Source organism: Calonectris borealis, chromosome 1, assembly GCF_964195595.1.
Source record: "Calonectris borealis chromosome 1, bCalBor7.hap1.2, whole genome shotgun sequence".
Taxonomy (NCBI): Eukaryota; Metazoa; Chordata; class Aves; order Procellariiformes; family Procellariidae; genus Calonectris; species Calonectris borealis.
Genome location: NC_134312.1, coordinates 16,651,172 through 16,675,948, shown reverse-complemented (window position 1 = coordinate 16,675,948; position 24,777 = coordinate 16,651,172). Strand labels below are relative to the sequence as shown.

At 42.5% G+C, this 24,777-nt stretch overlaps 1 protein-coding gene and 1 long non-coding RNA gene across 4 annotated transcripts in view; one reads left to right on the top strand and one right to left on the bottom strand.

The window, feature by feature from the left end:
* Positions 1-21,115, bottom strand: part of SLC2A13 (solute carrier family 2 member 13) — a 168,204-nt gene extending 147,089 nt beyond the window's left edge. For all 3 annotated transcript variants that reach the window (XM_075145784.1, XM_075145793.1, XM_075145802.1), the window contains exon 1: positions 20,358-21,115. In XM_075145784.1, the coding sequence (XP_075001885.1) occupies positions 20,358-20,904 (547 nt within the window). In that variant the 5' untranslated portion in view covers positions 20,905-21,115. The remainder of the gene's footprint in view (positions 1-20,357) is intronic.
* A 435-nt stretch (positions 21,116-21,550) lies between these two features.
* LOC142081788 (uncharacterized) lies at positions 21,551-23,382 on the top strand. Its single transcript, XR_012673484.1, has 2 exons — positions 21,551-22,011; positions 23,096-23,382. It is a non-coding gene; the product is annotated as an uncharacterized LOC142081788 (long non-coding RNA).
* The last annotated feature ends 1,395 nt before the right edge of the window (positions 23,383-24,777 follow it).

Below are 24,777 nucleotides of genomic sequence, written 5' to 3'. Positions count from 1 at the left end.
AATTTGTATTTAGCAACTTTCAACACCGAAATGGATTTTTTCCCTTTTCTAAAGTTATCCAGTCAGGAGCAGGTTAATTATTTCTGGAACAGCATTTTTAGGAAAACCTAAATAGGAAAAACTCTTTCTCAAAAAGTATGTGTGTGTGCACACAGGCACGCAGGGGAGGGAGTATCACTAATTTTCAATATTGAATTTGCTATGGCTCCCTCTACTTGATAAGTACCAGGAATTGTAAGGTGCATTATAATGTTATGCATTATAACAATACCAGATTAACAATCAGCCCTAAAAGTGACTAAAAGCTACCAAAAGCAATAGTAAAAAGTCCTAATTTGTTTTGTTTCTGAATTAATTTTGATCAAGTGCTATTTGCAAAGATTCTGTGAACTTACAAGCTGCAGATCTTTCATTGTGAGAGTGAAGCAACATAGATTTTTATACTACTCAATGCAACCTTTGTTTTTACCATATTGCAAAAGCTTCTCACTTCAGAAAATAAGAGCATTTTATTTTTTCTTTCACTTGAAAATTATGAATACAACATAGTAGTTTTCTTTATGACAGCTTGTATAAACACGTAAGACAAACACTACTTAACCTACTTTAAAAGTGAAGCTTTTAGTTCAAATAAATAGTAATTGATATAAGCAGTGCTTTGCTGTAGACATTCTTTAGCACATGCAGACTATGCACTATACATGCTGCTTGCTTACACCTAGGAAAAACAGGCAGATGAACTCGGCCAAGTCCTGAGGCAGTCACAGCCAAAGATAATGAGTTGCTTCCCCAGCCAGTGGCTCCTCCCTTTCCAGCAAGGCAGCAGATCAGGATGTGTACCTGTATCTCAGCTACTCCATTTCCCATTCAAGACTTTTGATCTGGTGGCTGACGTGGACTTGGGCCAAGGTGTGAGATCACAACAAGCACTAACTGAGCGGCCGAGGAGTGGCCGTCCAGCTCCTTCTGCTGACTCAGCCAAGCAAACAGCAATTTCCAGCAGGGAAGTATGGTTTATGATAACCCAGAAAGATTTGGCAGGACTCATCTGCATAACCATTCATATATGCTAGAACATCAGCATTGTAAACACTGTGGAATCTTTACATGGTTAAAAAAAAAAAAAAAAAAAAAAAAACAAAAAAAAACCAACCCAATCTCACACCAAAAACACCAGGACAACAGTTGAATGCTTCAAGGATTAGCAAAGATTTTCTGTGCAGAAAAGTTTTATTTTCAGAGGACAAGGGTAATGATTTGAAAGCTACACATAAAATGAATACTCCTTTCCAACTTTGCACTTTTGTTTATAAACCTTTTTTTTCTTTCCTAGTTTTACTATAATGATGTTTTACCCAACTTACAATAATTCTAAGAGAAGTGATATCTAAACAAACATGAACACGCTTTAGAAGCTGAACTACAGCTCAGCTAAAAGCATGCCTTCAACTTACACCTGAAAGACCTCTTCAACTAAGAAGTAACTTGGTTTTAACAGTGCCTCTTTCTACAAGTGCGATTATTAAAACAGTTAAACCGGTTAACTTTTCTGTAAACTGCTTTAGGTTTCATTGCATTAACCAAAATTCCAGCAACTGACTCCAAACACACAGCTTAAGATGAAGACGAGCAGAAGAATGCATTTTCTTACCTACCACTTGCCATTAATTAAAAAAACTAATCTAGAAAGACTAATCCCATTGCAAATTTAGTATTTTAGACAAAAATTAATGAGTAACATTGAATGTGTTCATTCGCTATTCTGGAAAGCCATTCATAAAAATACTGTCTGTCTAGTTTACATTCCCAGTAGTCTTGTCTTGCAATGGGTAAATACATTGCAACCATCAATGCAGAAAACTATATTTTGTTATGAATTACTACATTTAGTTACCCACTTGTGCAAGAAACAGCATGATTTGTAGGAAGACAGGTACCAGTTATTGCTCTAAAAAATAAACAAAAGCCCTGTAAGCCTTTTACTGCCTAAGGCTCGATTTTAAAAAGTAAGTTTCAATTATATGATTATAATGCAAGTAGCAATCATGACAACAATGTAAGTATAACTATCATTATAATGCAAATATACATGCCACAGTGACGGCTCAGTTTCCTTCTATACTAGAGGTTAGGTTCCATACACAAACAAGATTGTGTGTACAAACACAAGTGATCCGTGTAGAGATAACAGAACACATTTTTTTGACCATATGGGAAAATAAATGGTGTCTATATTTTCAGCATTGGAGGTTGGGGGGGTGGTGGAAATCTGTATAGTACTTCTTCCTCAGGATACCTTCCATGGCATGCACGTTTTGCATGTTAGGAAGAGTAAGGGTGTTCCCAGTGCACATGGGTTAAGTCAACATCTTGAGTCTATAGTCCAAGTGTTGCACATTTCGTTGCTTTATGAGAAGCAGCTCAGCTTAAATGTCTAGCTTCCATGCAACTTCTCCCCATGGTCTGGAGTTTCCCCACTACCATTTCAATAACAGCTGCTTGGGGCCAATGAAATCCAACTGTAATAGGAGAACATCCTATGGAGGAATCCCAGGTAAAGATCTCTCAAGTAAAGTGGTTAAGTCTCAGAAAGGGTTTTGACTATTAGGACACGGATCTTGCCCTAGACTGTCCTTAGTAGAGGAACAAACCGGTGCTGAACTTCTTCAGGCCACATAGGTTTACTCCTAGAAATGACTTGCGATAGCCTAGATCAGCAGAACAACTGCAGATTTCACGGTGTAATACTAAAGCTGTCAAGGGATACAAGGGTACTTCAGCCTATTTTGCTGTGTATTTACTTCCATCAGTTGCTTATACTGACAAAAAGGAGATGTTACAAGTGAAGAATGAGGCTGCTGCATTTGCGGGAAAAAAACAATAGCTGTCAAGCACTAAAGGGAAAAAAGGAAGAGATCAACTACTCCATTACCAACATCTAAGGGACAAAAAGCTGAGAAAAGTCTCAACTAACCAGGAGTGGGTGAATGCTGCATATGGGAAGAAACTACTGCTAAATTTTATCAGGGAAACGGACTGCCAAAGAGCTTCCTAAAAACAAGGCTGCAAGTCTCAAGGCCTCAGGGAAGAGACTGGTAGAAGACAGAAGATCTCAGGAAAACCTGGGAGATGCTGCTCTCATGGCTTTCAGCTTTTGACAACTTGCAGTCCTCTAGATGCATTGTAATGGACAGCCGTCTTCCAAACAACAGATGTAATTCTGCTAACAGGGTTGCTTTACTGCAATTTTACTTTGCAGACCTCCTTATTAGTAACAGTGCTCAGAGCAAACGTACGTGAGAACCGCAGACCATAGGAGCGCAGCTCCCAAGGTCCCCCTCCCCCACAGAGCAGCTCTTTCCTGCCCTGTTTTCATTCTCCGAGCATGTTAGGAGGGGAGGATTCAGGAAGAGCTGCAGGTCAGCCTGCAGTGAAAGCTGGGCAAACATTGTGATGTTCTCAGTAAATCTCGTTAATTGATACAAGACCGTAGTAACCCTAGACAACCTAAAGCTTAAAAGGAAATAAAGATGGGTATCTAAAATGCCCTTCTGTAACTGAGCACTGCACGGATTCTCTCATCTGACAGTCTGCTGTATTGCCCCTATCCAATAAGAGAATAGTGAAAAAAAGAAATTTTAAGAAGAATTAAGAGTTGGCCTTTAAAATGGCACATCTGACAGCCCCATTCTTATTAACATAGATGCAAATATCCTTGTTAAGATAAAATCTGCTTTTCCTGTGACTTACACTGTGCAAGTTGCAATAAATCACTGTAATTTGTAAGATGACTAACTGGGCAATGTAATATTCTGCCGTTTCAGTTTGCTGTCCCCCAGCCTCCAAGTGCCCCATTTTTTCTGTACTCTGAGGCACAGCTACTATGGAGAGCCTCCTGTTAATTTTAACTCCTTCGTATCTTCTCCCACTAAGAAGCAGATTCCATCCTTAAAACTGAAAGGTTTACAGTTAAAAATGAAGCCATGTTCTCTTTTGAAGTGACAAGACATTCTCATGTCGGGTTCAAGTTTTAAGTAAAAAGATTCATGCACAAGCTACCACCAAGAAAAACAACTAAATCCAGGATCTCTCCGAAATACAAACTTTGCAAGTTCTGCACTTACAGCATTACTATACTTTCACAGAGAAAATTTATAAAGAAATTTTCGTATTTGAGGATAACTAAAAATCCTAACACCAGAGCAGGGAAGGAGCTCTGAATGTTCACAGCACTCTTTCCAAAGAAACCCTACAAAGTAATTACTGTCTCCCATCTTGTTTTTCCCTATAATCTGGTCACATTGCACCTGATCGTTTAATTAAGTTTTCATAAAGCAAGATCTAATTGAAACATCAATTACAGTAAAACCTAGCTACATATAATTGAATTTTCACTCAAAAGTAAGAAGAATTACTTTTATTTACATTTTAAAAACATCTCTGGTCTACATCCTCTTCCTTATTTCCCAAAACAAAAGGTAGGGACTGCTGACAATACTGCAGGAGGGCAGCATCAGGAGGCAGAATTAATTACCCACTGGAGAAGAATCATTAAACTGAGCACTAATAGAGTAACTGTGAGCAGGAAAGAAATCAGTTGTGATAGCTTCTAATAAAGCACTAGGAACTGGCAATGAAGCACAAAACAGCTCATAGGTGACTGGATCTCTGAATTACTCACTACCCACTCCTACCTGCCCAGTTAGTACCATTTATACTTGTATGCAGTAAGAAAATAATAAAACCACAGTATCTTCCCTATAAAATTTTACAATACATTGCAAAGCACACATGTTGATGACAGGTTTATATGTAGATGAGGTTGGGAAGAAGCCTCCATTCTAGCAGAATGCTACTCTTCCTGCCACCAAAGACGACCTCCTTAATAGCAGAATCCCCTTCCTTAACACTCGTGACCTACCGCACTAACGTAACAGCTGGAAAAACTTCCCGCAGACTGTACTTCCAATGCAGTGTGTGCTTTCCACAATTCAAATGTCTATTGCTCATCATCTTCAGGTGCAGCATGATCCACCTTTCAAATACTGTCAAGTTCACATCCACATTCATCAGCTCACTCTGAATTTACATTGCTCTCCTTCCTTAGTTTAAAGGACTTTTTAATTGCTAAGACATACAGACCCTTTGAGTAGTGTTTCAATATACCATATCAGAAAACTCAAGCTTAGGTATAAATTACCAAAAGCATTTAGTAGCTAAGTCCTTTAACGAGTTAAGTCTCCATTACTCCACTGAGATACATCTTAAAAACGCTTTATAGAGTTGGGTTGATTTTAGGCAATCTTATTTTTCTGTGCAATGACAAGTATGTGACAATTTGTATATATGTATCTATTAACGCATGGTTTGTCCTTCCAGTTAACTAGAATTACCTACAGTTACAAAGCCAAGTTGGAATTACGTAACAGCCATTAATTGTAATTTGTAACAAATAATTTACCAGCATTTCAGTAAGATCTGAACATCAGGCTTCCCTGAGCCCAGGCTTCTCTGACTAGTACCACCAACAGTACTGCCTGTCTAAAGGCCGAACACACAGCAAGGAGGGAAAGAGGAGAGAAGAGATCTGACTGTAGAGGAAATTATCTGAGAAACTGAAAAATCAGACTATGAAGTCCATTCACAGAAATCGTAGTGTTGAACAGGTTATGACTGATAGAACTAAAGACTATTATTTGTTTTTAATAAGTCCAAGAATGCCTTTTGAAAATGCAAGCAAACATCAGCCTCACTTCACAGAAGGAAAAATAGAGGCATAGAGTACCACAGTCACTTTAAGATCAAGTGGCCAGGAAGTGACAAATCCAAGAATTACAGACTGGTCTTATGTTTACTTAAGACAGTGCATCAGACATTTTGGGTCTCACAATGTGCAAATCAGGCCTTTCAACAATACAACATTTTCTTATTGCAGTATTTAAAGTTAGAAAGCCTTCTGAGTGGCAAAGTAAAGCAACCACGTGCATGTATTTAATTTACTTTAACACAAGGCTTGTGTAATTCAACCTTGAGACTATAAAACTGCATGACACAAAAAACTTCATGTTATGCCAAGATGAATTCAAGGTTATGTGTCTTTAGCTCTTTGTATCAGCATGAAATAACATTTTTTTCTTGCAGTAGTGTCCTTGCTACTATTGCTTCTACAGCACACAAGCAAACTGTATGGGTTCCAGCTCCTAGAACAGGTAACCCAAGCTAGTATTTACTGTGACTTAGAAATTTACTGTGACTTAGAAAACCAATGGCTACAGATCCTGTAACAGAACGAATTTGCAGAGTACAGAACACACAAAGCAATTGTGAAAGTGAAATGCAGCAGACCAGACACTTGTTCGTCTATTATTGCCTCAGGGATGTATGTATTTTAGTGACTGATAATGCATGACAAATAGAAATCCAAACTAAAGAACACGCAGAGCAACTGTGAAAAGGAGACACAGGAGACCAAACACTTCTCAACCTATTATTGCTTTAGGGACACATGTATTTTAGTGCTGATAATGCACGACAAATAGAAATCCAAACAGAGAGAGACATACATTGCTCCTGGATGATTCAGCTACATTGGGAACATATTTGTACAAAACTGAGAAGTATGCACACAGGCATTTTTATGTTTTACTACAACTAACTGAATCATTTGCTTTAGGCAAGAAACAGAGCATTGCTGTAAGCAAAATATCATAGAAGATGAATATAAGGATTTACGAAGAAATACGATGTGCATCATCTTCAAATATCAGCTTAAAAGTCTTATAAACTTCTCTAACAAATCTGCCTAAAGTTGTATTTTTCAGTTGTAGCTCAGTATGACATCCATATCTACCTTATAGACTTAATTTTATATGAACCTACAATTACCTGATGAACAGATTCATCTCTCCTGTGAAGTAGCGTACTAATTAGTAGTTTATCAAGATCACAAGGTAAAGAAATTAATTTTCCTGTAACGTCAGTGGAATCACACTGGCTTAAAACTGGTGAGAGTGCCGAGCCAGGCCTCTTGAAGTTCTCTCTCTTGCTCGCTGCCACAGCACAGATGAAAACTAGTTACCCTGTGCAGGTGTTAGACCGTACAAGTCGGCATTATCTAAGCCAAGAAAGACACATCCCCACTCGTTAAAAATTTAATGAAGAAGAAAGAATTGAGCCAAGAACTATATATTCCCACTTGATAAAAACATTTAAAGAAGCAGAATGAATGGCTCCGTACCCCAAAGCATTTCTTTGTACTTCCTCCTGTCCTCCAGAGCACAGCTGTGCAACCCCTTCCCAACACACCAATCCTGAAAAGCTGCACAATTGGTTTACAGTTTCCTCTTGCATAGCCACCTTCCATCACTTTTTTCCTCACCACAAAAATACAAACAACTCCTAATTAAAATATCCACTAATATAATCTTATTTCATTACTCAATTCTTCCTGTGCGTGCACACACACACGAGTTTTCCAGATGTCTGGATTCCTACTTCCCAACATGACTGTCTAGGAGGCCTGGATCAGACATTCCTTCTCACCAACGTGGGCCAGGAAAGACAAGCGTAGCAGACGAGTTACTGAGGTTTGAGTAGTGATACTTTAGCACTCACACTTCCAGTTCCCCCTTCTTTGCACCAGTGCAAGGAGCGTGGTTTCCCTATATCCCAGTCCAAACGGAGCTCCCTCATAGGGGAAACGTGGGGATAAGAAGCCATTGCAGCTAGACAAATTGAAAAACTGAATAGTTTGACTGTAACAAAGTGGTCCATAAGAAGTCCCCATCACACCTAGCATGCACAGTTTCACTTCATGTATCCTGGAAAGAGCCTCTAGGAAGAAAAGCAGAGTTAATACAAAAGCTTAAGACAGCAGGCTAACGGGCAGGCCTTCATCCAACCAGCACACAGACATAGGGATTTATGCCTCAGCAACCTATCTAAAACAGTCACACACACAAATCCATACTCATCCATGGATGAAAAATACAAGGGAGCGTGTGACTGTGAGCAGAGGATCTATTAAGCCAGCCAGAAACAGGTTAAGATTCTAGGTAAGGAAACCAGAAAACACACAGGCAGTCTCTTAGAAGTTTCACCATTACAGGGTGAATTACTGAGAATTAACTTCTGAATAGACTTAACATAAATACTCTAAACAGGTGGCTCAGATCTTGCTAAAGATACAATCAGCATTACAGAGCAGACAGGCCTGCTGGTCTTGAGCTATGAGGAAGAATCTTCTCTGCACTGCTGCGTTTGTAAGCTCAGAGCACTGTTTGCTTCTGTGCAAGGGAGCACTCCACATCTAAGAGGATAATGATCAATTGCCCAGATAGTACTTGGGTGTCAGGCAAAGCAATTAACTTTGAATCAAGGAGAGGCTCTGCAGACTGATACAACAGACAGCTTTTGACTCCAGGGAAGGAAGATTCAGAAATAGGTAAGGATAGGCAGAATCAAAGCCAAAACACAAGCTGCATCTTTTCTTACTTTAAAGTCACCATCAGCAGACACAAAAGAAAGCAAAACAATAACAACAGAACTTGTCCTAAAAATTATGCCTTGAAACTACAGCTTTTTCAGAAGCACACACACTGTTGAACATGATAATATTTTGTTTACCCTAGCTAGTAAAACTGCAGACTGGGGTCAGGAGAGGAGGGAAGCCCTAAACCTGCAGGACAGTAAGACACACAGAGGTAATCACATAGAGCATACAGGTGTAGACAACTATTGTGTCCTGCTCCAAAGTTAGATTTTAAAATAAATAGTACCTTCTCGTACAAGCCTTCAAAGAACTTAGTAAAGTACATTCCCACTCACTAAAAGAGAAGTTGACATTATTGTGAAATGCTCTACTCAATGTGTGCCCAGATTTCTGCTATATGCACAAATGATTTTTTCCAGGAACATGCCAGTCAATCATTACAAGAGAAAGGATCTACATTCTGTGCCTTATTTCTCCTCCTACCCAAGAACTACATACAGCACAAAACCAGACCCCAGTATTCAGCTCCAAATATTACCACAGTGATTGAATTCCTGGGCTAAAACATCATGAATGCCTCTGTACAACATTTAGTCTTTTCCACCCCTTTCTTCAAGATCCTGAAGTTGTCCAGGTGCGCTGGCTTTCCATTCGTACCAAGCTGTTCCGATGTGAATTGGACTGGTGAGGTCAGCAGCGCCTATGATTAATGCAGGAGCAGGGAGTCTATGAGGCAAAAGACTTAGCTGCTGAACTCTGTAGTGAATAAAACCAGACTTACCTTTTCCCCTCAGGCAGATTCCCCATTCCTGTGCTGACATAGCTACTACTGACCTCAACAGTCCAATAATCAAGGACCTGTGAACAAACAAAAAAGGTCACTTATATGCAAACATTTGCTGAGGTGCATGCTTGAAGTACACACAGCTTGGTCTTAACCAGTACTTCCTCCATGCTCACTGTGCTCTAGTTCATCTATTACCACACTGCCTTTCTCAGATGTTAGACTCTACCCAGGATCCATCATAGCTCCAATCAACAACCCTAAAAAAAAACAAATCAAGACAGCAAGTACTTAATGGTGAGTCCCTTCAATTTTATCTCCTTAACCTCACAGATTAAACACAACTTCCTAGGTGGGCAGCTAAAAACGGAAAATTAAGTTCAAAATAACAGTTAGGCAGAGTAAGTCCTAATACAGCTAGGAATAACAAATATAGCACATTGACCAGAACCTTAATCACACAAAAAATACCATAAGAAGCAGTGTTTCTCTCCTACTATCACACGGTGGACAAGTAGATTCTAAAGGGGTACTAGCCCTGACTTGAGGCATCTGACTTTGGGATTCTGATATATCATCCTCCATCAACTCTACTAGAACTTAGGCTCCCAAGCCTCCCTGTTCCCAGCTGCACTCCAGTTAGATGTTCAAACAAGCAGCAAAAACATTCCCTGCCTCCAACACCTCATGTAGGCTCTGTGCTTCAGTTATCTTTCTAGATTTCTGAAGTTGCTCCAGCCTCATTGTCATACCTTTCATCAATATATTTAGTTATCCACCACTTTTCCTAGAAAAAGCTCATGAATAAGTAATTTATTAAGTATACTTATTAGCTTCAACACACAGCTTTTGCTTCTAACTTTCTCTGGGCACCTTTAAGATAGTAGTTTTTTTTTTTTTTCTTACATAATTCCCTGATAATTTTTGCTGTTGAATGGCAGAATGTGAAGCCTATGCTACAACTGCCACTTAAGCAGCACAAGAGAAAACTGCAACATGTTCAGAACGTAGCTGTCTTCAGCATCAGGATCATCTAACTCTTCCGTAAAGAAATTACTGAATCCTGATTGTTTATCCATTTCTGAATGTGCAGCTGAAGAGACAGTAAATCAACAACTGTATTTTATCCAGGTTAAGTACTGCCAGTTCCTCCAGGATTACAGCTGTAAAAAAGTAATGGGCCATACTGTTTGAATCTTTTGTAATATTGGTTAAAAAAGCCACAGAATCACAGATAACTACCAAGTATTGTAGTACTATCACATGCTTTGGACAAGAATCACTGGTAATTTAGGGGAGGAAAAACAGAGGGATAGGAACAGGAGCTCCCTGTTTCCACCAGCTGGTCTGGTCTTGCTTTGGAGGCTGAACTGCATCACAGGGCATGGGAACAGGATGGCACTAGTGCTCCTTCTCCCTTCGTGCTCCTCTGGGCGCAGCAGCTCTACTCTGGTACTGCACTAGGGAAAAGGAGGAATACCTGTAGCTCTGCTCCTCTCTCGCCCTTAGAAGTGGGCCAAATGCCACAGCAGGACCTGGCTGAACTGCAGAAGGCAGTTCAGAGCAAGGCACGAATCAAGATTACTACTAGCATTTTCAAATACTACTAATACCTAACTTTTTTCTTCTATTTGATTACAATAAACGTGATTGATAGCTCATGAATGATGGCACTGCTCTGATAGTAATGTATCAGCCATAACAACATGAAGTCATTTAATGACACTTACTTAAGGTCACCTTCATGTTTTTATGACTGTGTCAGCATGAAGAAAAGAAGACAGTCAGACAGGAACAACCAACAGGTTGGGGGAAAAAAAAAAAAACACACCAAAAATCCTACATCCATTCACCCATCTATTAGGGGTGCCATCAGTTCAAGATGGATTTAAATTTCAAATTGTTGGTGCCGTCAAGTAGGCCTAACATCTCATCTGGTGAATCAAGAGTAGGAGTGCTAAAACTAGAAAAATATACCTGGAAAACTATCAGAAGTTACTGAGCAAGGTAGATTGTTCAAGGCTTTGTAGGGTTGTATGCCGTTCTGACACAGAACAAGAATTTGAGAGAAGCAACAGGAGAAAATTTCTTATGAGGAATCAGAAATTAAAGACCTTCTTCCATTGGCAATCATGCCTTCCAATAATCACTTCAGTAGATGTTTCTCTCAGAGCAGCGCTCACTGGAACACGTTCCCAATTTACAAGACCACACGCCCCACAGCATGGGCAATACAACGTATGTAACACCAGGCAGGCTCTTCTGCTCTTTCCAGCTTGGAATGCATTCCCCTGGGTTTCCAGAGTACAACAGGAAAGTAGAAGAGCTGTGGCTGAACACAAAGACATCCTTAATACTTCCTTCCAGCTGCTAGAAAATAATCTTCTTTTCCCAAAGTGATTAAGTCCATAGGCACATTAAAACCACAATTATTGGTTTTGCTTGCCTGAAAGCTTGCAAGAGAAGCAACAGTGGAGAAAACCATGCACATGAGGCTCCTGGCCAAAAGAAAAGGGAAACAGAAGAGCTGTTACTCCTTGTTTCTGTCCAAGACAGAAAAGGTTAGCCTGCAGAAACTCCCACTTCTGGGAAAAGCCTGGAAAACTCTTGCCTTAGGGCTCCCACTTATGGTATAGGTTTCTAAGGTTATGTAATTTTGTCTAGACTATGAAAATATGGGCAATTGCCAGGTGAATCTAATTTTGGATACATGTTTTTGTTTACGCAGCAGGTCCTCCACCATTTCTGGCATCTTCTGATTTTGTGTCTATCATCTGGAGATCAACAATCACTTCATTACTGCCTCAGAGACAACTGAGCACGTAGCTGTGTGTGCTTTGCTGGCTGTTGATTAGATTAGAGAGCTCCTCAATGCTACCAGTTGGCATGAGACCTGTGAAAACTCAGACCTTCCCAAATACCTGGTGTTGAAAAGAGAGCAGAAAGTTCTAGATTTGAGGCCTGAAGAAATTGCCTCCCAGGGAAACCCCACTTCTCCCTTAAGACCGTTCAGCCTTGCAGAGTGCCTGTCAGCCCGTATGCTAAAAGCATCAGGTATCACCGGGATTTTCCACACTGCCTGGAAATTTTTTTTTGCCTTGAAATTGCCTCATCACTCAGGAGCTGAATGAGAATGCGCTCATTGATGTAAAATGCTAGCAAAGGATGAGCACCACCAAGCAAAGGTTGGTGCCAGGTTCTTCTTGAAAACACCAGCTCTAATGAGAACCAAGAAGCCTTTCAGATTAGCCACAGAGGGCAAACCTCCTCCAGAGAGCTGCTCCCTTGCTGAATTACACTGGAAAAATCAGGGAGAGGGGAAGAAAAGTTCAAGTAGAGAAGCTGAATATACACAACTGGAAGACCCATCTCTAGGGGAGGGGGAAGCTCCTGAATATACACAACTGGAAGACCCATCTCTAGGGGAGGGGGAAGAAGACCCCTGAGATACAACTAAAGGACAAGCCCAAGGTAAAAAATTGCATGTATCAATAAGCCTACACTTTTTTTTTTTTTTAAAAATCCTCACAACTGCTTCAGTGTCTGAGCCCACTAACACAACAGCCACAGGAAGAAATGGCTGAACTCCCAGGAAAGTCAACCCAGGAGCAATCCCTAAGGCATGCATGGGACTTCAAACAAGGATTCGCTGCTTGAAGGGGAGGAACATGAGAAGCAAGTCTGTCCCGAATTACAGAAGAGGGAGGCACCCTTGCTATTAGCCAACTAAGAGACCGAACCAAGGGGGAGGCAGGAACACATTTGCTAACACCATGGCCTATCCACAGCCAGCCAGACGCGTGGGCCGCTCCGAGGTCACAGCGTGACATTTCATCCACACAGGCAGCGCATCTGTAAGGAAGAAGGGACAGACTCCCTGAGCTAAGAAACCCAACTTCAGTGATTGGGTATATAAACAGTCAAAATGAGAAACCACCTACGAAAAATTCTCCTTCAGAACAGGCACTTGCTTTGAATAAATCCTTAATAAAACCACATCTAAAACCTCCAACAAATCAGAGGAAGATCAGAAATGGAAAGAATGGGAGAGTGTGTTTTTTAAAGCTTTGTTTCTTCAATTATCATAAGCAAAATACACTTTAGAATAGTTTGCATTCAAGTTGCATCATAGGACCTACAGAAAGATAATTTAGCTAAAGTAGTGAAATGACTACACACTTATCCAGAGCTGTGCTGCACAAAATCTCTACAACATATTGAATAACTGCTTCTCTTGCTATTTGTTCGCAGGCATAATCATTGCAAAAAGAAACCAAAGGGAGAACTCTGCTCCCCTGATTTTCAGCAGTCACTGGTTTTAGGCTTTCAGCAGCTCCAATGGCTTTCCCACCCAACCCAGCCTTTTCACAAGCTTCACAGCAGCAACACTGATTGTACAGGTCAGATACGAAAACTCAATTCTTCACCAATGAAGAACCCGTAAAACAATTTTGCAAACAAAGCTATCCATCAGGCCTATTATTCCTCCATGGTACCAGCATGCAGCACGGCCACAGTCGTCCAGTTTGAGTCCAGCCATCTTAAGTAGAAATCATCAATTTTCAGGACTTCCGTAGGATTTGCAACACAAAAGCTTACCATACTTTCATGGAATAATCCCTAAGATTCCTAAAATACTACACGTTAAAATAAATCAATGTTAGAAATACAATATATTCTATAAAAACCCACTTAAGAGCATACAGCTGCTGTAATTAATTATCTTGAAGTCTACTGATAATGAGATAAGGAAAAAAATAATTTAAAACCCCCTTCTTTTCAGCATCTACTTTCAATGTTTTTACTTTTTTCCTTGCTTCTCAGGATACAATTGGCAAAGTACACACTAGTACACTCAGAATAAAAATTAAGTGCATGTTCTGACAGTGCACAGCAGCAGACAGTAGTTAGCAATTCGAATCTGCTGCTTGGATTGCCCTCAGATGTTCTGCCTTGTACCTCTGCTGATAGGACTGGTATAAGCTTCAGCCAAAAAAAGTCACTCAAATCCAAAAGTTCCAGCTGAATGATTTGCTATCTTTAATGTCATAGTAAGTGGATGCCACTGGTCTCTTGTTTCTGTAGCAAACAAAGCATTTTGAAAATAAGCCCACCTAGGTGCCTACATGAATTTTTCTAGATAGGTAAGGAAACACTTGTGTTTAACACTGCAAGCTTCCTTCAAGTTGCCTTTTTATAAGGAGTAAGAGAATCATAAAAGTTTCAGTTTTATGTCACATATGAACTGGATGCATTGTATTTTTTCCAAAATGAAAAAATACTTAATTTCCAAAATGAAAAATACTTAAAATACAACAGGAATTATGTTTTGATAGAACAGTTTGACCAAGTACAGGGAAAACTATTTTACAAGATTCCCATGTGTTAGAGACAGAAAATCAATTTCAAGGTTTATGAACTATGGGCATTTTTTTTTAAGTTAAACAGAAACAATAGCAAAAAGCCCAAAACAAAGGTAAAAAAAATCAAACCAAAACAAAAAAAAAGGAAACGCCACCCTTCTGACTTTAAACAGTTTCCAGAAGAATCAAAAGTCCAAAAATTCTCTTATGTGTGCTTAATACTTTATTCTGAAATGGTCACTAAATATTTGCCAAAGATAGCAATATTTATGTATAAATTGCTGATCTTTTAGCATGATACCATCAGACAAAACAATAATGGAGTCAGTGCTTGTTGACACAACAGTGAACTGAGCATAGCGCTGTGTATCCTGTCCAATGCACACAAAATTAGAGGACTTCAAAAGATACATTTTTTCATCCTAATGTACTACCTGGTACCCTGCAAGATCGCAGCTCCAGTCAGAAGCTAATGTATCCTCCCAGATGCTTTTGCACAAGAACAGATTAAGCTCTTAAGATGCAGAGATCCAACCCTGAGCACACACGGTAACGTCAGTAGCTAGAGATCCTGGAAACTTGGGTGAGCATCTCTGGTCAGTGGCAGTACAAAAGTCGATTCTAACAACATGGCTATTTGTCTCTCCATTCCCCTCCATCTCTACTGCAAGCTTATACTAACAAACCGCTGTCTCTGGAGCAAAAAATAGCCTATGAATCTCTGGACTGAAAATTACAAGCATCTGCCAGAAGCAGCACAGCATATTTGGGGACTGAGGGTGACTTTCCCCTCCAAAATGTACTAAGGTATAAACTCCTTTAAAAAACTCTGGTGGACACTCACTTACAAAAACAGACTGAAGCTTTAGTCCCACAGGCAGTTGGGGCGGGGCAAGGAGATTGATCTGTAATTTTTTCCAAGATAAAAATACACAGCACCTGAAAAAGCTCAGTAGTACACTGAAAAAAAAAAAAAAAAAAACCAAACCAAAACACAAACAAAAAAAACCCAGTACACATATCCTCATCTTCAATAGGCAACAGGTCATACTGGTTATTTTCCAATATTTTCACAGCATACATGGTAGTCCAGCTGATACAGTGGACTTTTACTTAACCACTGTAAAGATAATATAGAGCTGGTACTACATGATGCAAGTCCTTTGGTTAAATTTGGTTATTTTTGTTACTTGCTACTGGTCCTTACTGTTAGTAGAAGCCAGTCCCACCAGGGGAGCCCTGAATCATATGCCAGTGCTTTTCACTCCTGCCTAATTCTGTGTACAATCTTGTTTCCTCTGCGCAGAAAATGACCTACATATGCAGTAAAAAGATGCTACCAGGAACACCACATATGTCACATTCAAATACAGCCTTTAAAAAAAAAAATACTACAGACATTTTGAGTACAAAAGTACAAAGCAAGCACTGAGCAATAGGCTCACATTGTGAAGATACATCACATACCAGCAAAGACAGGGGTCAGAGAGAGGACGAGGCACCTAACCAGTCAGGTCTCCATTGCATTGCAGACCTAGTAACAGAGTGCATGCACGCACAGTAGTCCTAACTCTGCTTTCGCAAGGGCTTGGGTAGCATCTGCATTAAGTAACGCCTAAGCCACACACTGAGTAAGAAAACAAAACACTGAAGAGCTGATCATTAATTGAGCACAGTCTATTCTGCATGCTGAACAAGACAGGAGAATCTAATCATCCAGCTAATGATTGTACATTAAGATAGAGATCAACCCTGCATGAGCAAGCTTAATTCTGTCACGTCCTGAACTCTGTGTAGCTCAAACAGCTTTCCTTCCACAGCTCGTACATAAACGTTCTTGAAAAAGTGATCTGAACAGCACACAACCTGAAACACCATGCCAACACCCGCGTACATCAGCTGCAGGCTTAAAACCTTCAGCATCCTCAGATGACAGAAGGATAAACTGCTCCCATTGCATACCGGTGAGCTGTTGAAAAACATCTGGCCAATGGGTTCAGACAACAAAGTGATTGTAAAATTAGGACATTGGGCAGCCTAAGAAAGAAGCGACTTTGCAAACATAGCTATTTATTATTATCCTTTCTAGTCTCTATTACATTCAGTACCAGTGCTTACTCTACTCACTCTCCACCTCCCTTCTCACAGGATCAGGTTTTCAGTAGAATTAGCTCTTGTCTACAGCCATGCCTATCTCTAATCTTTGGTGTTTCAGTTCTGGCCTGTCCTCAGACTTTGGTAGGACAGGCCAAAGATGAGCCAAGTGAAGAACCTGGCTTTCTTGCCAAGCATGCAAACTACAGCAGTCAATGCAAGGCAAACCTATGTCAATCCTCAATCCCATACCAAGTGTGGTTGGTCACCCTGCAGCAACAGGCTAAGACCTTTAGCATTATCTGATGCAAAAGGTCCAAATATGCTTTGTACCAAAGACGTTTTTCCTAGCTAAGCTCATACAAAGCGCTACCAAGCACATGCAAATGTTTGAATTTTGCCCACATTTGCTGTAACGAATACCCATCCAAACGCTGCATTCCTGACACCAGGCTCAGCCAAATTCCTAAAGAATCAGGGACACCAGAGCTGCTTGGGAAGGAGTGGGGGAGGGAATGATGGCCATAACCTTGTTCTTAAGTCATTTTGTCTGAAGTTGTCATGAACTATGTATTTAGAAATTCAGACCTGAAAAGATCTAAGCATATTCTAAGCTCATGCTGAACGTGGTTTCTCTTTTTTTGCGTTCCCTATATTTTGTATTTACGCTGGAGGAGCAGGGGAAAGGGTAATATAACTGTTTCCAACCATAAAAATCTATTCAACATTTGCAATAAAAGAGGACTTTGGCTTGTCCTTGAGAGAAGGTCTTTATTTTCCAGAAATATCTCCTTCTGTAATTGCTGGGGAGAAAAGGAGAGTTTTTCTATCTCAAAACAGTTCTATGGAAAACGATAAAAAACGGACAAGACAGACAAGTGAGAGACATTCCTCATTTCAGCATATATCCTGTTCTTTTCATCCTTGAAAGTTTAACTGTAGCCCTTTATAAATCACAGTCACGAGAAAAATGGCTGTTTTCTCACACGGACACAATTAACACAGATCCGCCCTGTACCAGCAAGGGCGGAACGAAGTCCCGTAGGTAACCATCACTGCATCTGCTGTTACAGCACACAGTACTGCCCATAACACAGTAATTCATTTATTACATGCAAGCAAACACGTATTTCTGGAGTAGATGTGTGTGGAATTGGCAGAGTGCTACATTAAAGAGACCTCCAAAATGTATAAAATCATACACAATTAAGAAGTTTTTACTGGTTTGCAACACTACACCATCGCACCCTTACATTTCAGCAGTTCACACTGTCACTGGAGTGTCACGATACTGAGCGACCTCCTTACACCAAGGCTAGGAAGTTCTTGCTCACTGTGGGCAGTAAAATCATAGTCAGAGGGCTCCAAGAGAAGAAAGGGAAGAAACTGGTTAAAAGTTCCACCAATTTCTAATGCCTTCATGAAATTATCCAGGCTCCCTCTGGTGGGGGATTTAATGTCGAGATTGTTGCAGTTTGCTGTATGAGAACAGTTTTGAACCACAACATTTTTTTCTTTTGTAAAATAAACCCTGTTTAGGATTGGACTCTGCGATTCTTGGAGTCTCTTGTGATGCTTCAGTCGCAGCAATTTAAGGTAATGCTTTGGTTTTGGCCATAAGCTCCATCACATAAAGAAGAGCAACCTTTGATAAAAAGGAGAAAATAGCATATTTTTTAAGTATAAATTAGTGTCTTTGTGCTCCTAAATCCTCAGAACATTTTTCAGTCCTTACTTCAGCTCTTCAGAGCCCCAGCAGAACCACCATCTCTGTCCCTAATGTGGAAAGAGGCCAAAGAGATCTCTCTCCCCAGACCACACGAGATCTACGGCTGTACGAAAGAACAACCCCTAGCTCCCAATTTCCATTTCTGTGCTTTATATGTTAATTACATTAAGCCGCAAGTCTCATAACCCTCCGACAATACCAACGTCATTTATTTGCACCACTGTAAGACAATTCCAACATACCTATGCTTCTCTCTACAAGACACACATACACAAGAGTCAAGCAAATCATCCATCCCTTTCCTCCCTCCTTCCCCTGAAGCTGTCAATGTAACCAATTATGGTCAACAAAGAACATGAGAAGCTTTACAAACACAAAAAGATGTCAAATTTGATATTTTTAGTATCTACCACTAAACATATGTACTACATACTGCCATCAAAATACCTGTTCTGCCACCTCATAGTTAAATTTAGTTTTCTTGTCTCTTGAACATTATAACAACATTCTGCACTCTGAAGTCTTGATAGAAAAAAAAAAAAAGCAGAGAGATAGCATTTAAAAAAATAAAAAACAACTACCCAACTCAGGGTAGGAAAACTGCAACCTGAAGAAGATGTCCCTTACTGTACAGGAAAGCCAGCATGAGCCCTTTCAAGGATGGAGTCAATTTTATTTCTGACAGTCCTTATTATGACTCACAAACTTTTTTTCCTTAATAAGACCACGAATCACATCACAGCGAGTGTGTCTACAACAAGCCAGAGAATTCAAAAAATTATTCAACGGCTAAGAAACAGAACTTTGGTATGTAGAGGAAAACAGGTCTAGTTCTCAATTTGTCCTCATGCTTTCAGATAGGAAGTGTTGCAAGATCATAGTAAGAAAGATTTGCTACTTTTTCTTTTTCCTTTTATACATACTATAGTCCAAGGACTCTGAATAACCTCATACACCCATCTTAGATGACAAGTATAATTCAAATTACTGCCTGACAGGATGGCAGCTGAAGCTGAAGAGCAACCAAAATTCTGGGGATATTTAGGATGTAGTTGGCACAGAAACCAGTCTCAAAGGTTAGAGGAAACACTCCTCATCACTTTAAGTTCTTTGGGACAACTATAAAGTTTTACCAGAACCTACTGCTTGCAAGTTATGCAACACATATAGGAAGGCAGCCTAAGAGCAGCAATTCATGTTCAGTTCTGCAGGATGCTGTTAAAGAAATCCAAAGCCTTCCAAAGCAAGTGTCATCTCATTTGACCAGAGAGATTACTACCTCATTTTGTCCCAAAAGCGCCCCTTTAGTGCCCAATGAAAAGCAAAGCTTTGCGGGGAACCAGAAGAGGAGGTATTTACAGCTCAGAAAGACAGGCATTATCTCCTCCTAGCTCCCGACTTCCCAGAACCCCCTCAAATGCAAAGCTTACAGTGTGAGCTGTTGACACTGATAGACCACCCTAAAGATGAATTTGCAGAAAGGACGGGAGACCATTCTCCTCGTACAGAAACCAGACAACTCTCCCCAAAACGGGCTAGAACTACACCACCTGTAAGTAAAAACGAAGAGGGCAAGCACACACACGCTCCCTTTCCATACCCCGCCGCGATGGCCAGCAGACCCCTCTCCTGACCTCAGCTCAGTTACGCATTTCCCTCGCCAGCAGCCGAGCACGTCAAACCCCACAGGCCTTTTTCGCCTTTCGTCTGCGGGCTGCCTTACATAAACGGGTTGTGGACGCGTGGATTTGAGGCTCGGTTAAACCAGCCTCCCGGGGGAGCTCCTCCCCCGCCGGGGCAAGAGCTGGGGTCCCGCCGGGAGCGGGGCGGACTCGGGCTGGGGGGTCGTGCAGCAGAAGCCGGGAGGGGAGCCCGGCGGGGCGGCGCGGCACTCACCGATGCCCAGCCCCACCACCACGCGTCCCCCCAGCAGGGTCTCCTTGTCGCGGGCGGCGGCCAGCACGCCGGCCCCCGCCGTGAAGAGGCCGCTGGCCAGCAGGATGCAGGGCCGCCGGCCGCACAGCCCGTTGAGGACGCCGCCGGCCAGGGCGGAGAGGGCGGCGGCGCCCACCGTGCCAGAGACGAGCAGCTCCTGCCAGAGGGCGTCCAGGTTGAGCTCCCTCTTGAGGAGGAGCAGGGCCCCCGACACCACGCCGGTGTCGTAGCCGAAGAGGAAGCCCCCCAGGGCGGAGAAGACCGACACCACGTAGACGAAGCCGGGGGTCTCGTCCTGCTGGAACTGCCGCCGCGCCGCCCGCTCCAGCTCGCCGCCCGACGCCGCGCTGTTGAGGCTGGAGCACGACTCGGCGGCGATGAGGCTCCGCTCGCCTGCCGCCGCGCCCGAGCCGGCGGACCCGTCCGCCTGCCGCCGCCGCTTCTCGCCCATCAGGTTGCTCAGGCTCCGCAGCGTGTATTCCACATTGTCGCTGGCCTTGCGGGACATGGGACGGCCGCGGCGGCTCCTGCCCCGGCCGGGGGAGGGCAGGGGGCTGAGGCGGGCGGCTGCCGGGCGACTCTGGCTACGGCGGCGGGGCTGCTGCTGCTGCTGGCGCCGCCTGCCCCTCTCGGGCCGCGCTCAGCCGGGTCGCATAGTCCCCCTACCGCCAGGCAGACTTGAGGGGAAGTTGCCCGCCGCAGCCGCCGCTCCCAGCGCCCAGGCGGAGCTGGAGGCGGAGGCGGGCGGGGACAGCGGCGAGCGCGGCCCGGCGGGCGCCAGGGGGCGGGGCCGGCCCCCCTCCCTCCGTGGCGCGCACTACTGCGCAGGCGCCACGGGCTGCGCCTGCGCACTGAGGATCGTGACGACGCCGACCCCGCCCGCTCCCCCTCAGGAGAGGTGCTGGCAAGCGGCGGGGTTGGCGGCACGCGCTTGGAGGCGCCGGGAGAAGGCAGGCAGGCAGGCAGGCAGGGGGGAAGGAGTGAAGCCCTGGGCGGCTGGGCGCCGCGCAGGCACCGCCAGAGCCGCCCCTCAAACCCGGCGGGCAGCTCCCCCAGCCCGTCGCGGTGGTGGAGCTGGGGTGGGGGGTGTTTCTGCTGGGCAGCCCCCGCCTGTGCGGGACGGAAGGGGCTGCGCGCCTCTCCCGCCTCCCTGCGCGGCTCAGCGCTCTGCCGGGGCGCGTTGTCCAAGCGGCTGACGTTCGTAAGAATCACTCGTAATTTGATAACTGAATCGCTTGAAGACAGACGGCATTTAACGTTCGCGTTTGTAATCTTCTAAAGTGTTGGGTATCAAAAAAAGGGGAAATTTTCGACCCGTTGTTCAGAGAGGAACTGGTTTGTTACCGTATAGAAGAAAAGTTTGGAGCTTGTTCTCGTGTTTAGACTTAAAGTAGAGCGTAGCGTTTTGATAAATCCATCTTTAAGCATTTTTGTTTGGGATTTTCACCAGGATGAGGACGAAGATCCGGTCCGGGCAGAGCCCCGGGGACTCCTGTCAGCGGCTGGCGGGAGAGCGGGGCCTCCTGCTGGCGAGTGCGCGGAAGAGAAACGCCCGTTTCCTCGGGAGATGGGGGGAGCCCGTGCCGGCCGGGAGCTGACAGGAAGAGTCCTCCAGGTGCGGTGCAAGTATTGTGGAAAAAAGTCGCATCAGAATATTATCATTTCTGCCTCACTCCTAAGGCGTAATCTAATGGCACATATTAAAATTTTCCTACTGACTTGACTGTCTTCTGTAAAAGTCCTCATAATGAGGCCAGCCAGTAGATGGAGAATTTCGGTAATTAACTGGATCAGTTATTCTCAGCCCACACCTTGTGAGCAGTACTAGTCATAGCCACATGAATTTAAAAATTAGAAGAGGGAGCAGAGTCCAACGTGGCCAGCTGCACACAGCCTTTTTGGTGGTTTGCCTCTGCCTCAAAGCAAGCTGTGAAATGCTGATACTCTGTGGTCCAGATAATATCAACTAAATAAAATAGTGAGCTGTAGCAACTAAAATGAGTGATAATTCATAATGAATTACAATGTCTATGTAATTAATCCAGTTAGTGACTGGATGTGGCAGTGGATTTATAAATACAGTAGGTCAGCTTCCATGTTTGAGCATGTGAGAAGCCTGAACTAGGTAAAAATTAAGCACATGTTAACATTCAGTTGTTTTTAATCAGGATTTGGATAATATGGTGTGATTGGCACAGAGCATTCCTTATTCCTGTACAGACTGTTAGGGCCCGACTCAGCACTAGAGCAAGAACCAGGCAAACTGTTTCAGGTTGTAGCATCAGGAATGAAGTTATGTTGTGCTACAAGAAACTGTCCCCTCAGGTCTGGCAGCTCTCCACGAGCAGACTGGCTTACATTTCTACAGCGCCATCAGGAGAGAGATCTGTAATGTTCCAGAAGTCTCCAGACTTGCCCGGCAAGCACAGCACTCAATACTTTTTATATGTAAGTCCCAAATAAAAAATGTGGGACACAGTGCATTAAAAAGAAAATATTCACACCCAATGCCTAGCCAGGTAGAAGGAGTGCTTTCACAGAATAGTGTCACAAGAGCTGGCTGTCACAAAAACAACCTGTCTTTTTAACAGCTATCTCAGAAGCTGGAGGCATTCTGTGTGTTACAGTTAATAGAGACTCAAGAGAGCTAACAAAAAGCTTATTTCTTTCCATTGCGGGCCCAACACAATCACAAACAGACGTGGTTTCTCATCAGATCATGCTGTCAAGCTTATCTCTTAAAAGGATTCCCTGAAGAAACACAAAGAAGTTCAGCTGCAGGATGCGCTACACTAAAGACTGACTTCACGAGAAAGAGGGAGGATTTGTTTGGTTTGTGTGTAGATTTTCATTATTGTGATCATCTCTCCATAGTACTGGATTTCATGATAAAAGCTGACTTATAAATGATTTCACAGTAATGCAAAATGTAGTAGGTATGATAGTTACGCTTTCAAGAGATTAAATGTTTAATTGAAGCACTGTTTAGATTCACAGCACTGCCTCATTCTCTCCTTTAAGGTGTGTTTGCACAATTGTTTGCAAGGTGGTGGTGTGGACTAGATCAAAGAACTGGTCCAGCTTTAAGAAACTCAATTTTTTGTGTTTCAGCAGAGAGCAGGAATAATTACAGGATTTTACTGCTTTTATATTGTTCATACATGGCATACATCAGAAAATGTTTTCCAGAAAAGTACTGAGTGCTTTATGCATGTGCCCAGAACTCCCCCAGGCCTGAAGAGCTGAGAGTTAGCGCCTGTCTCTTCGTTGGCACTCAGAAGCACGTGGATGAGTGCCTAAATCTCCTGGGGACTTCAGCCCAGCCAAGATGCACAGAGAGATGCTGTAGGTCTTTTGTGTGATAGCCTAATGGTTGATAGCCTCACCCAGGAAGTGGGAGACCCCAATCATAGATTTGCTTCAGCCCAGGAGGATTTAAATCTCTCTCTCACTCTGCGGAAGATTGTAGGTTAAATGGGGAAAAGATGGGTTCTTAAAGGAAATTGTGTTGCTGTGCAGACAAGAATGTAAGAGCCATGGGGCTAGACGGACAGTGAGGCAGAAAAGGAGCTGACTCGATGGCAGAAGAAGGTCCGGCCTTGACAGTGTTGGTTATATTCTTTACATGAAGCCGTGGTTGCATTAAAAAAGAGAATAATACAAGGAGCAAATCCCCAAACCAAGAATTCTTCCCATCTCAGTCAGTGCTGTGGGGGTAGCCATGAGGGCTTTAGCCTCGTGGGATTTAGCAATACAGTGTGCAACCTCTTGTGTTTTTAGGCTCGTAAATTAATTTCTTGTTCATTAGTGTTATGATGCCTTAAACACTGATAAGCAACCTGCTCCGACACTCACATGATTTTACCACAAACAGAGTTGCTATGTAAGTTGAGAAATACTACTGCGTGGGGTTCAGGGAAATCGCCTAGCTGAATATGCAAAAAAGATCAGCAAATTCTTTTTCTAGTAGCAGCTTATGTAATGTCTGAAACCTTGGAAAAGCACTGATTGTAATGCCAAAACTTTTTCTTATAAATTAAGTTTGCATGTAGTTCTCAAGGTTCAGAAACCTTTTCTCTACGCAGAATTATACATTATCAGTGTGCCAAGGAATACGGTTAGGTACCATTTTATAAAAAAAAGTATTTCTGCCCTCTGACAAGACAAAAACCCTGATCCTGGATCACATCAGGTCGCTAAGTTTGTGAATATGTGTTGGTAATACAAGGTTGGGACTATAAGGAACACTCCAGTTTAAAAAAGAAAAACAGGAACTGTAAATAGGAATTTAACACTAGAAACAATTTAAAATAAGCTGTGTATTGCCTTAAAACTTCCTTTTGTTCCAAAGTTCATCCTATTCTCACAACATTGTTTCATC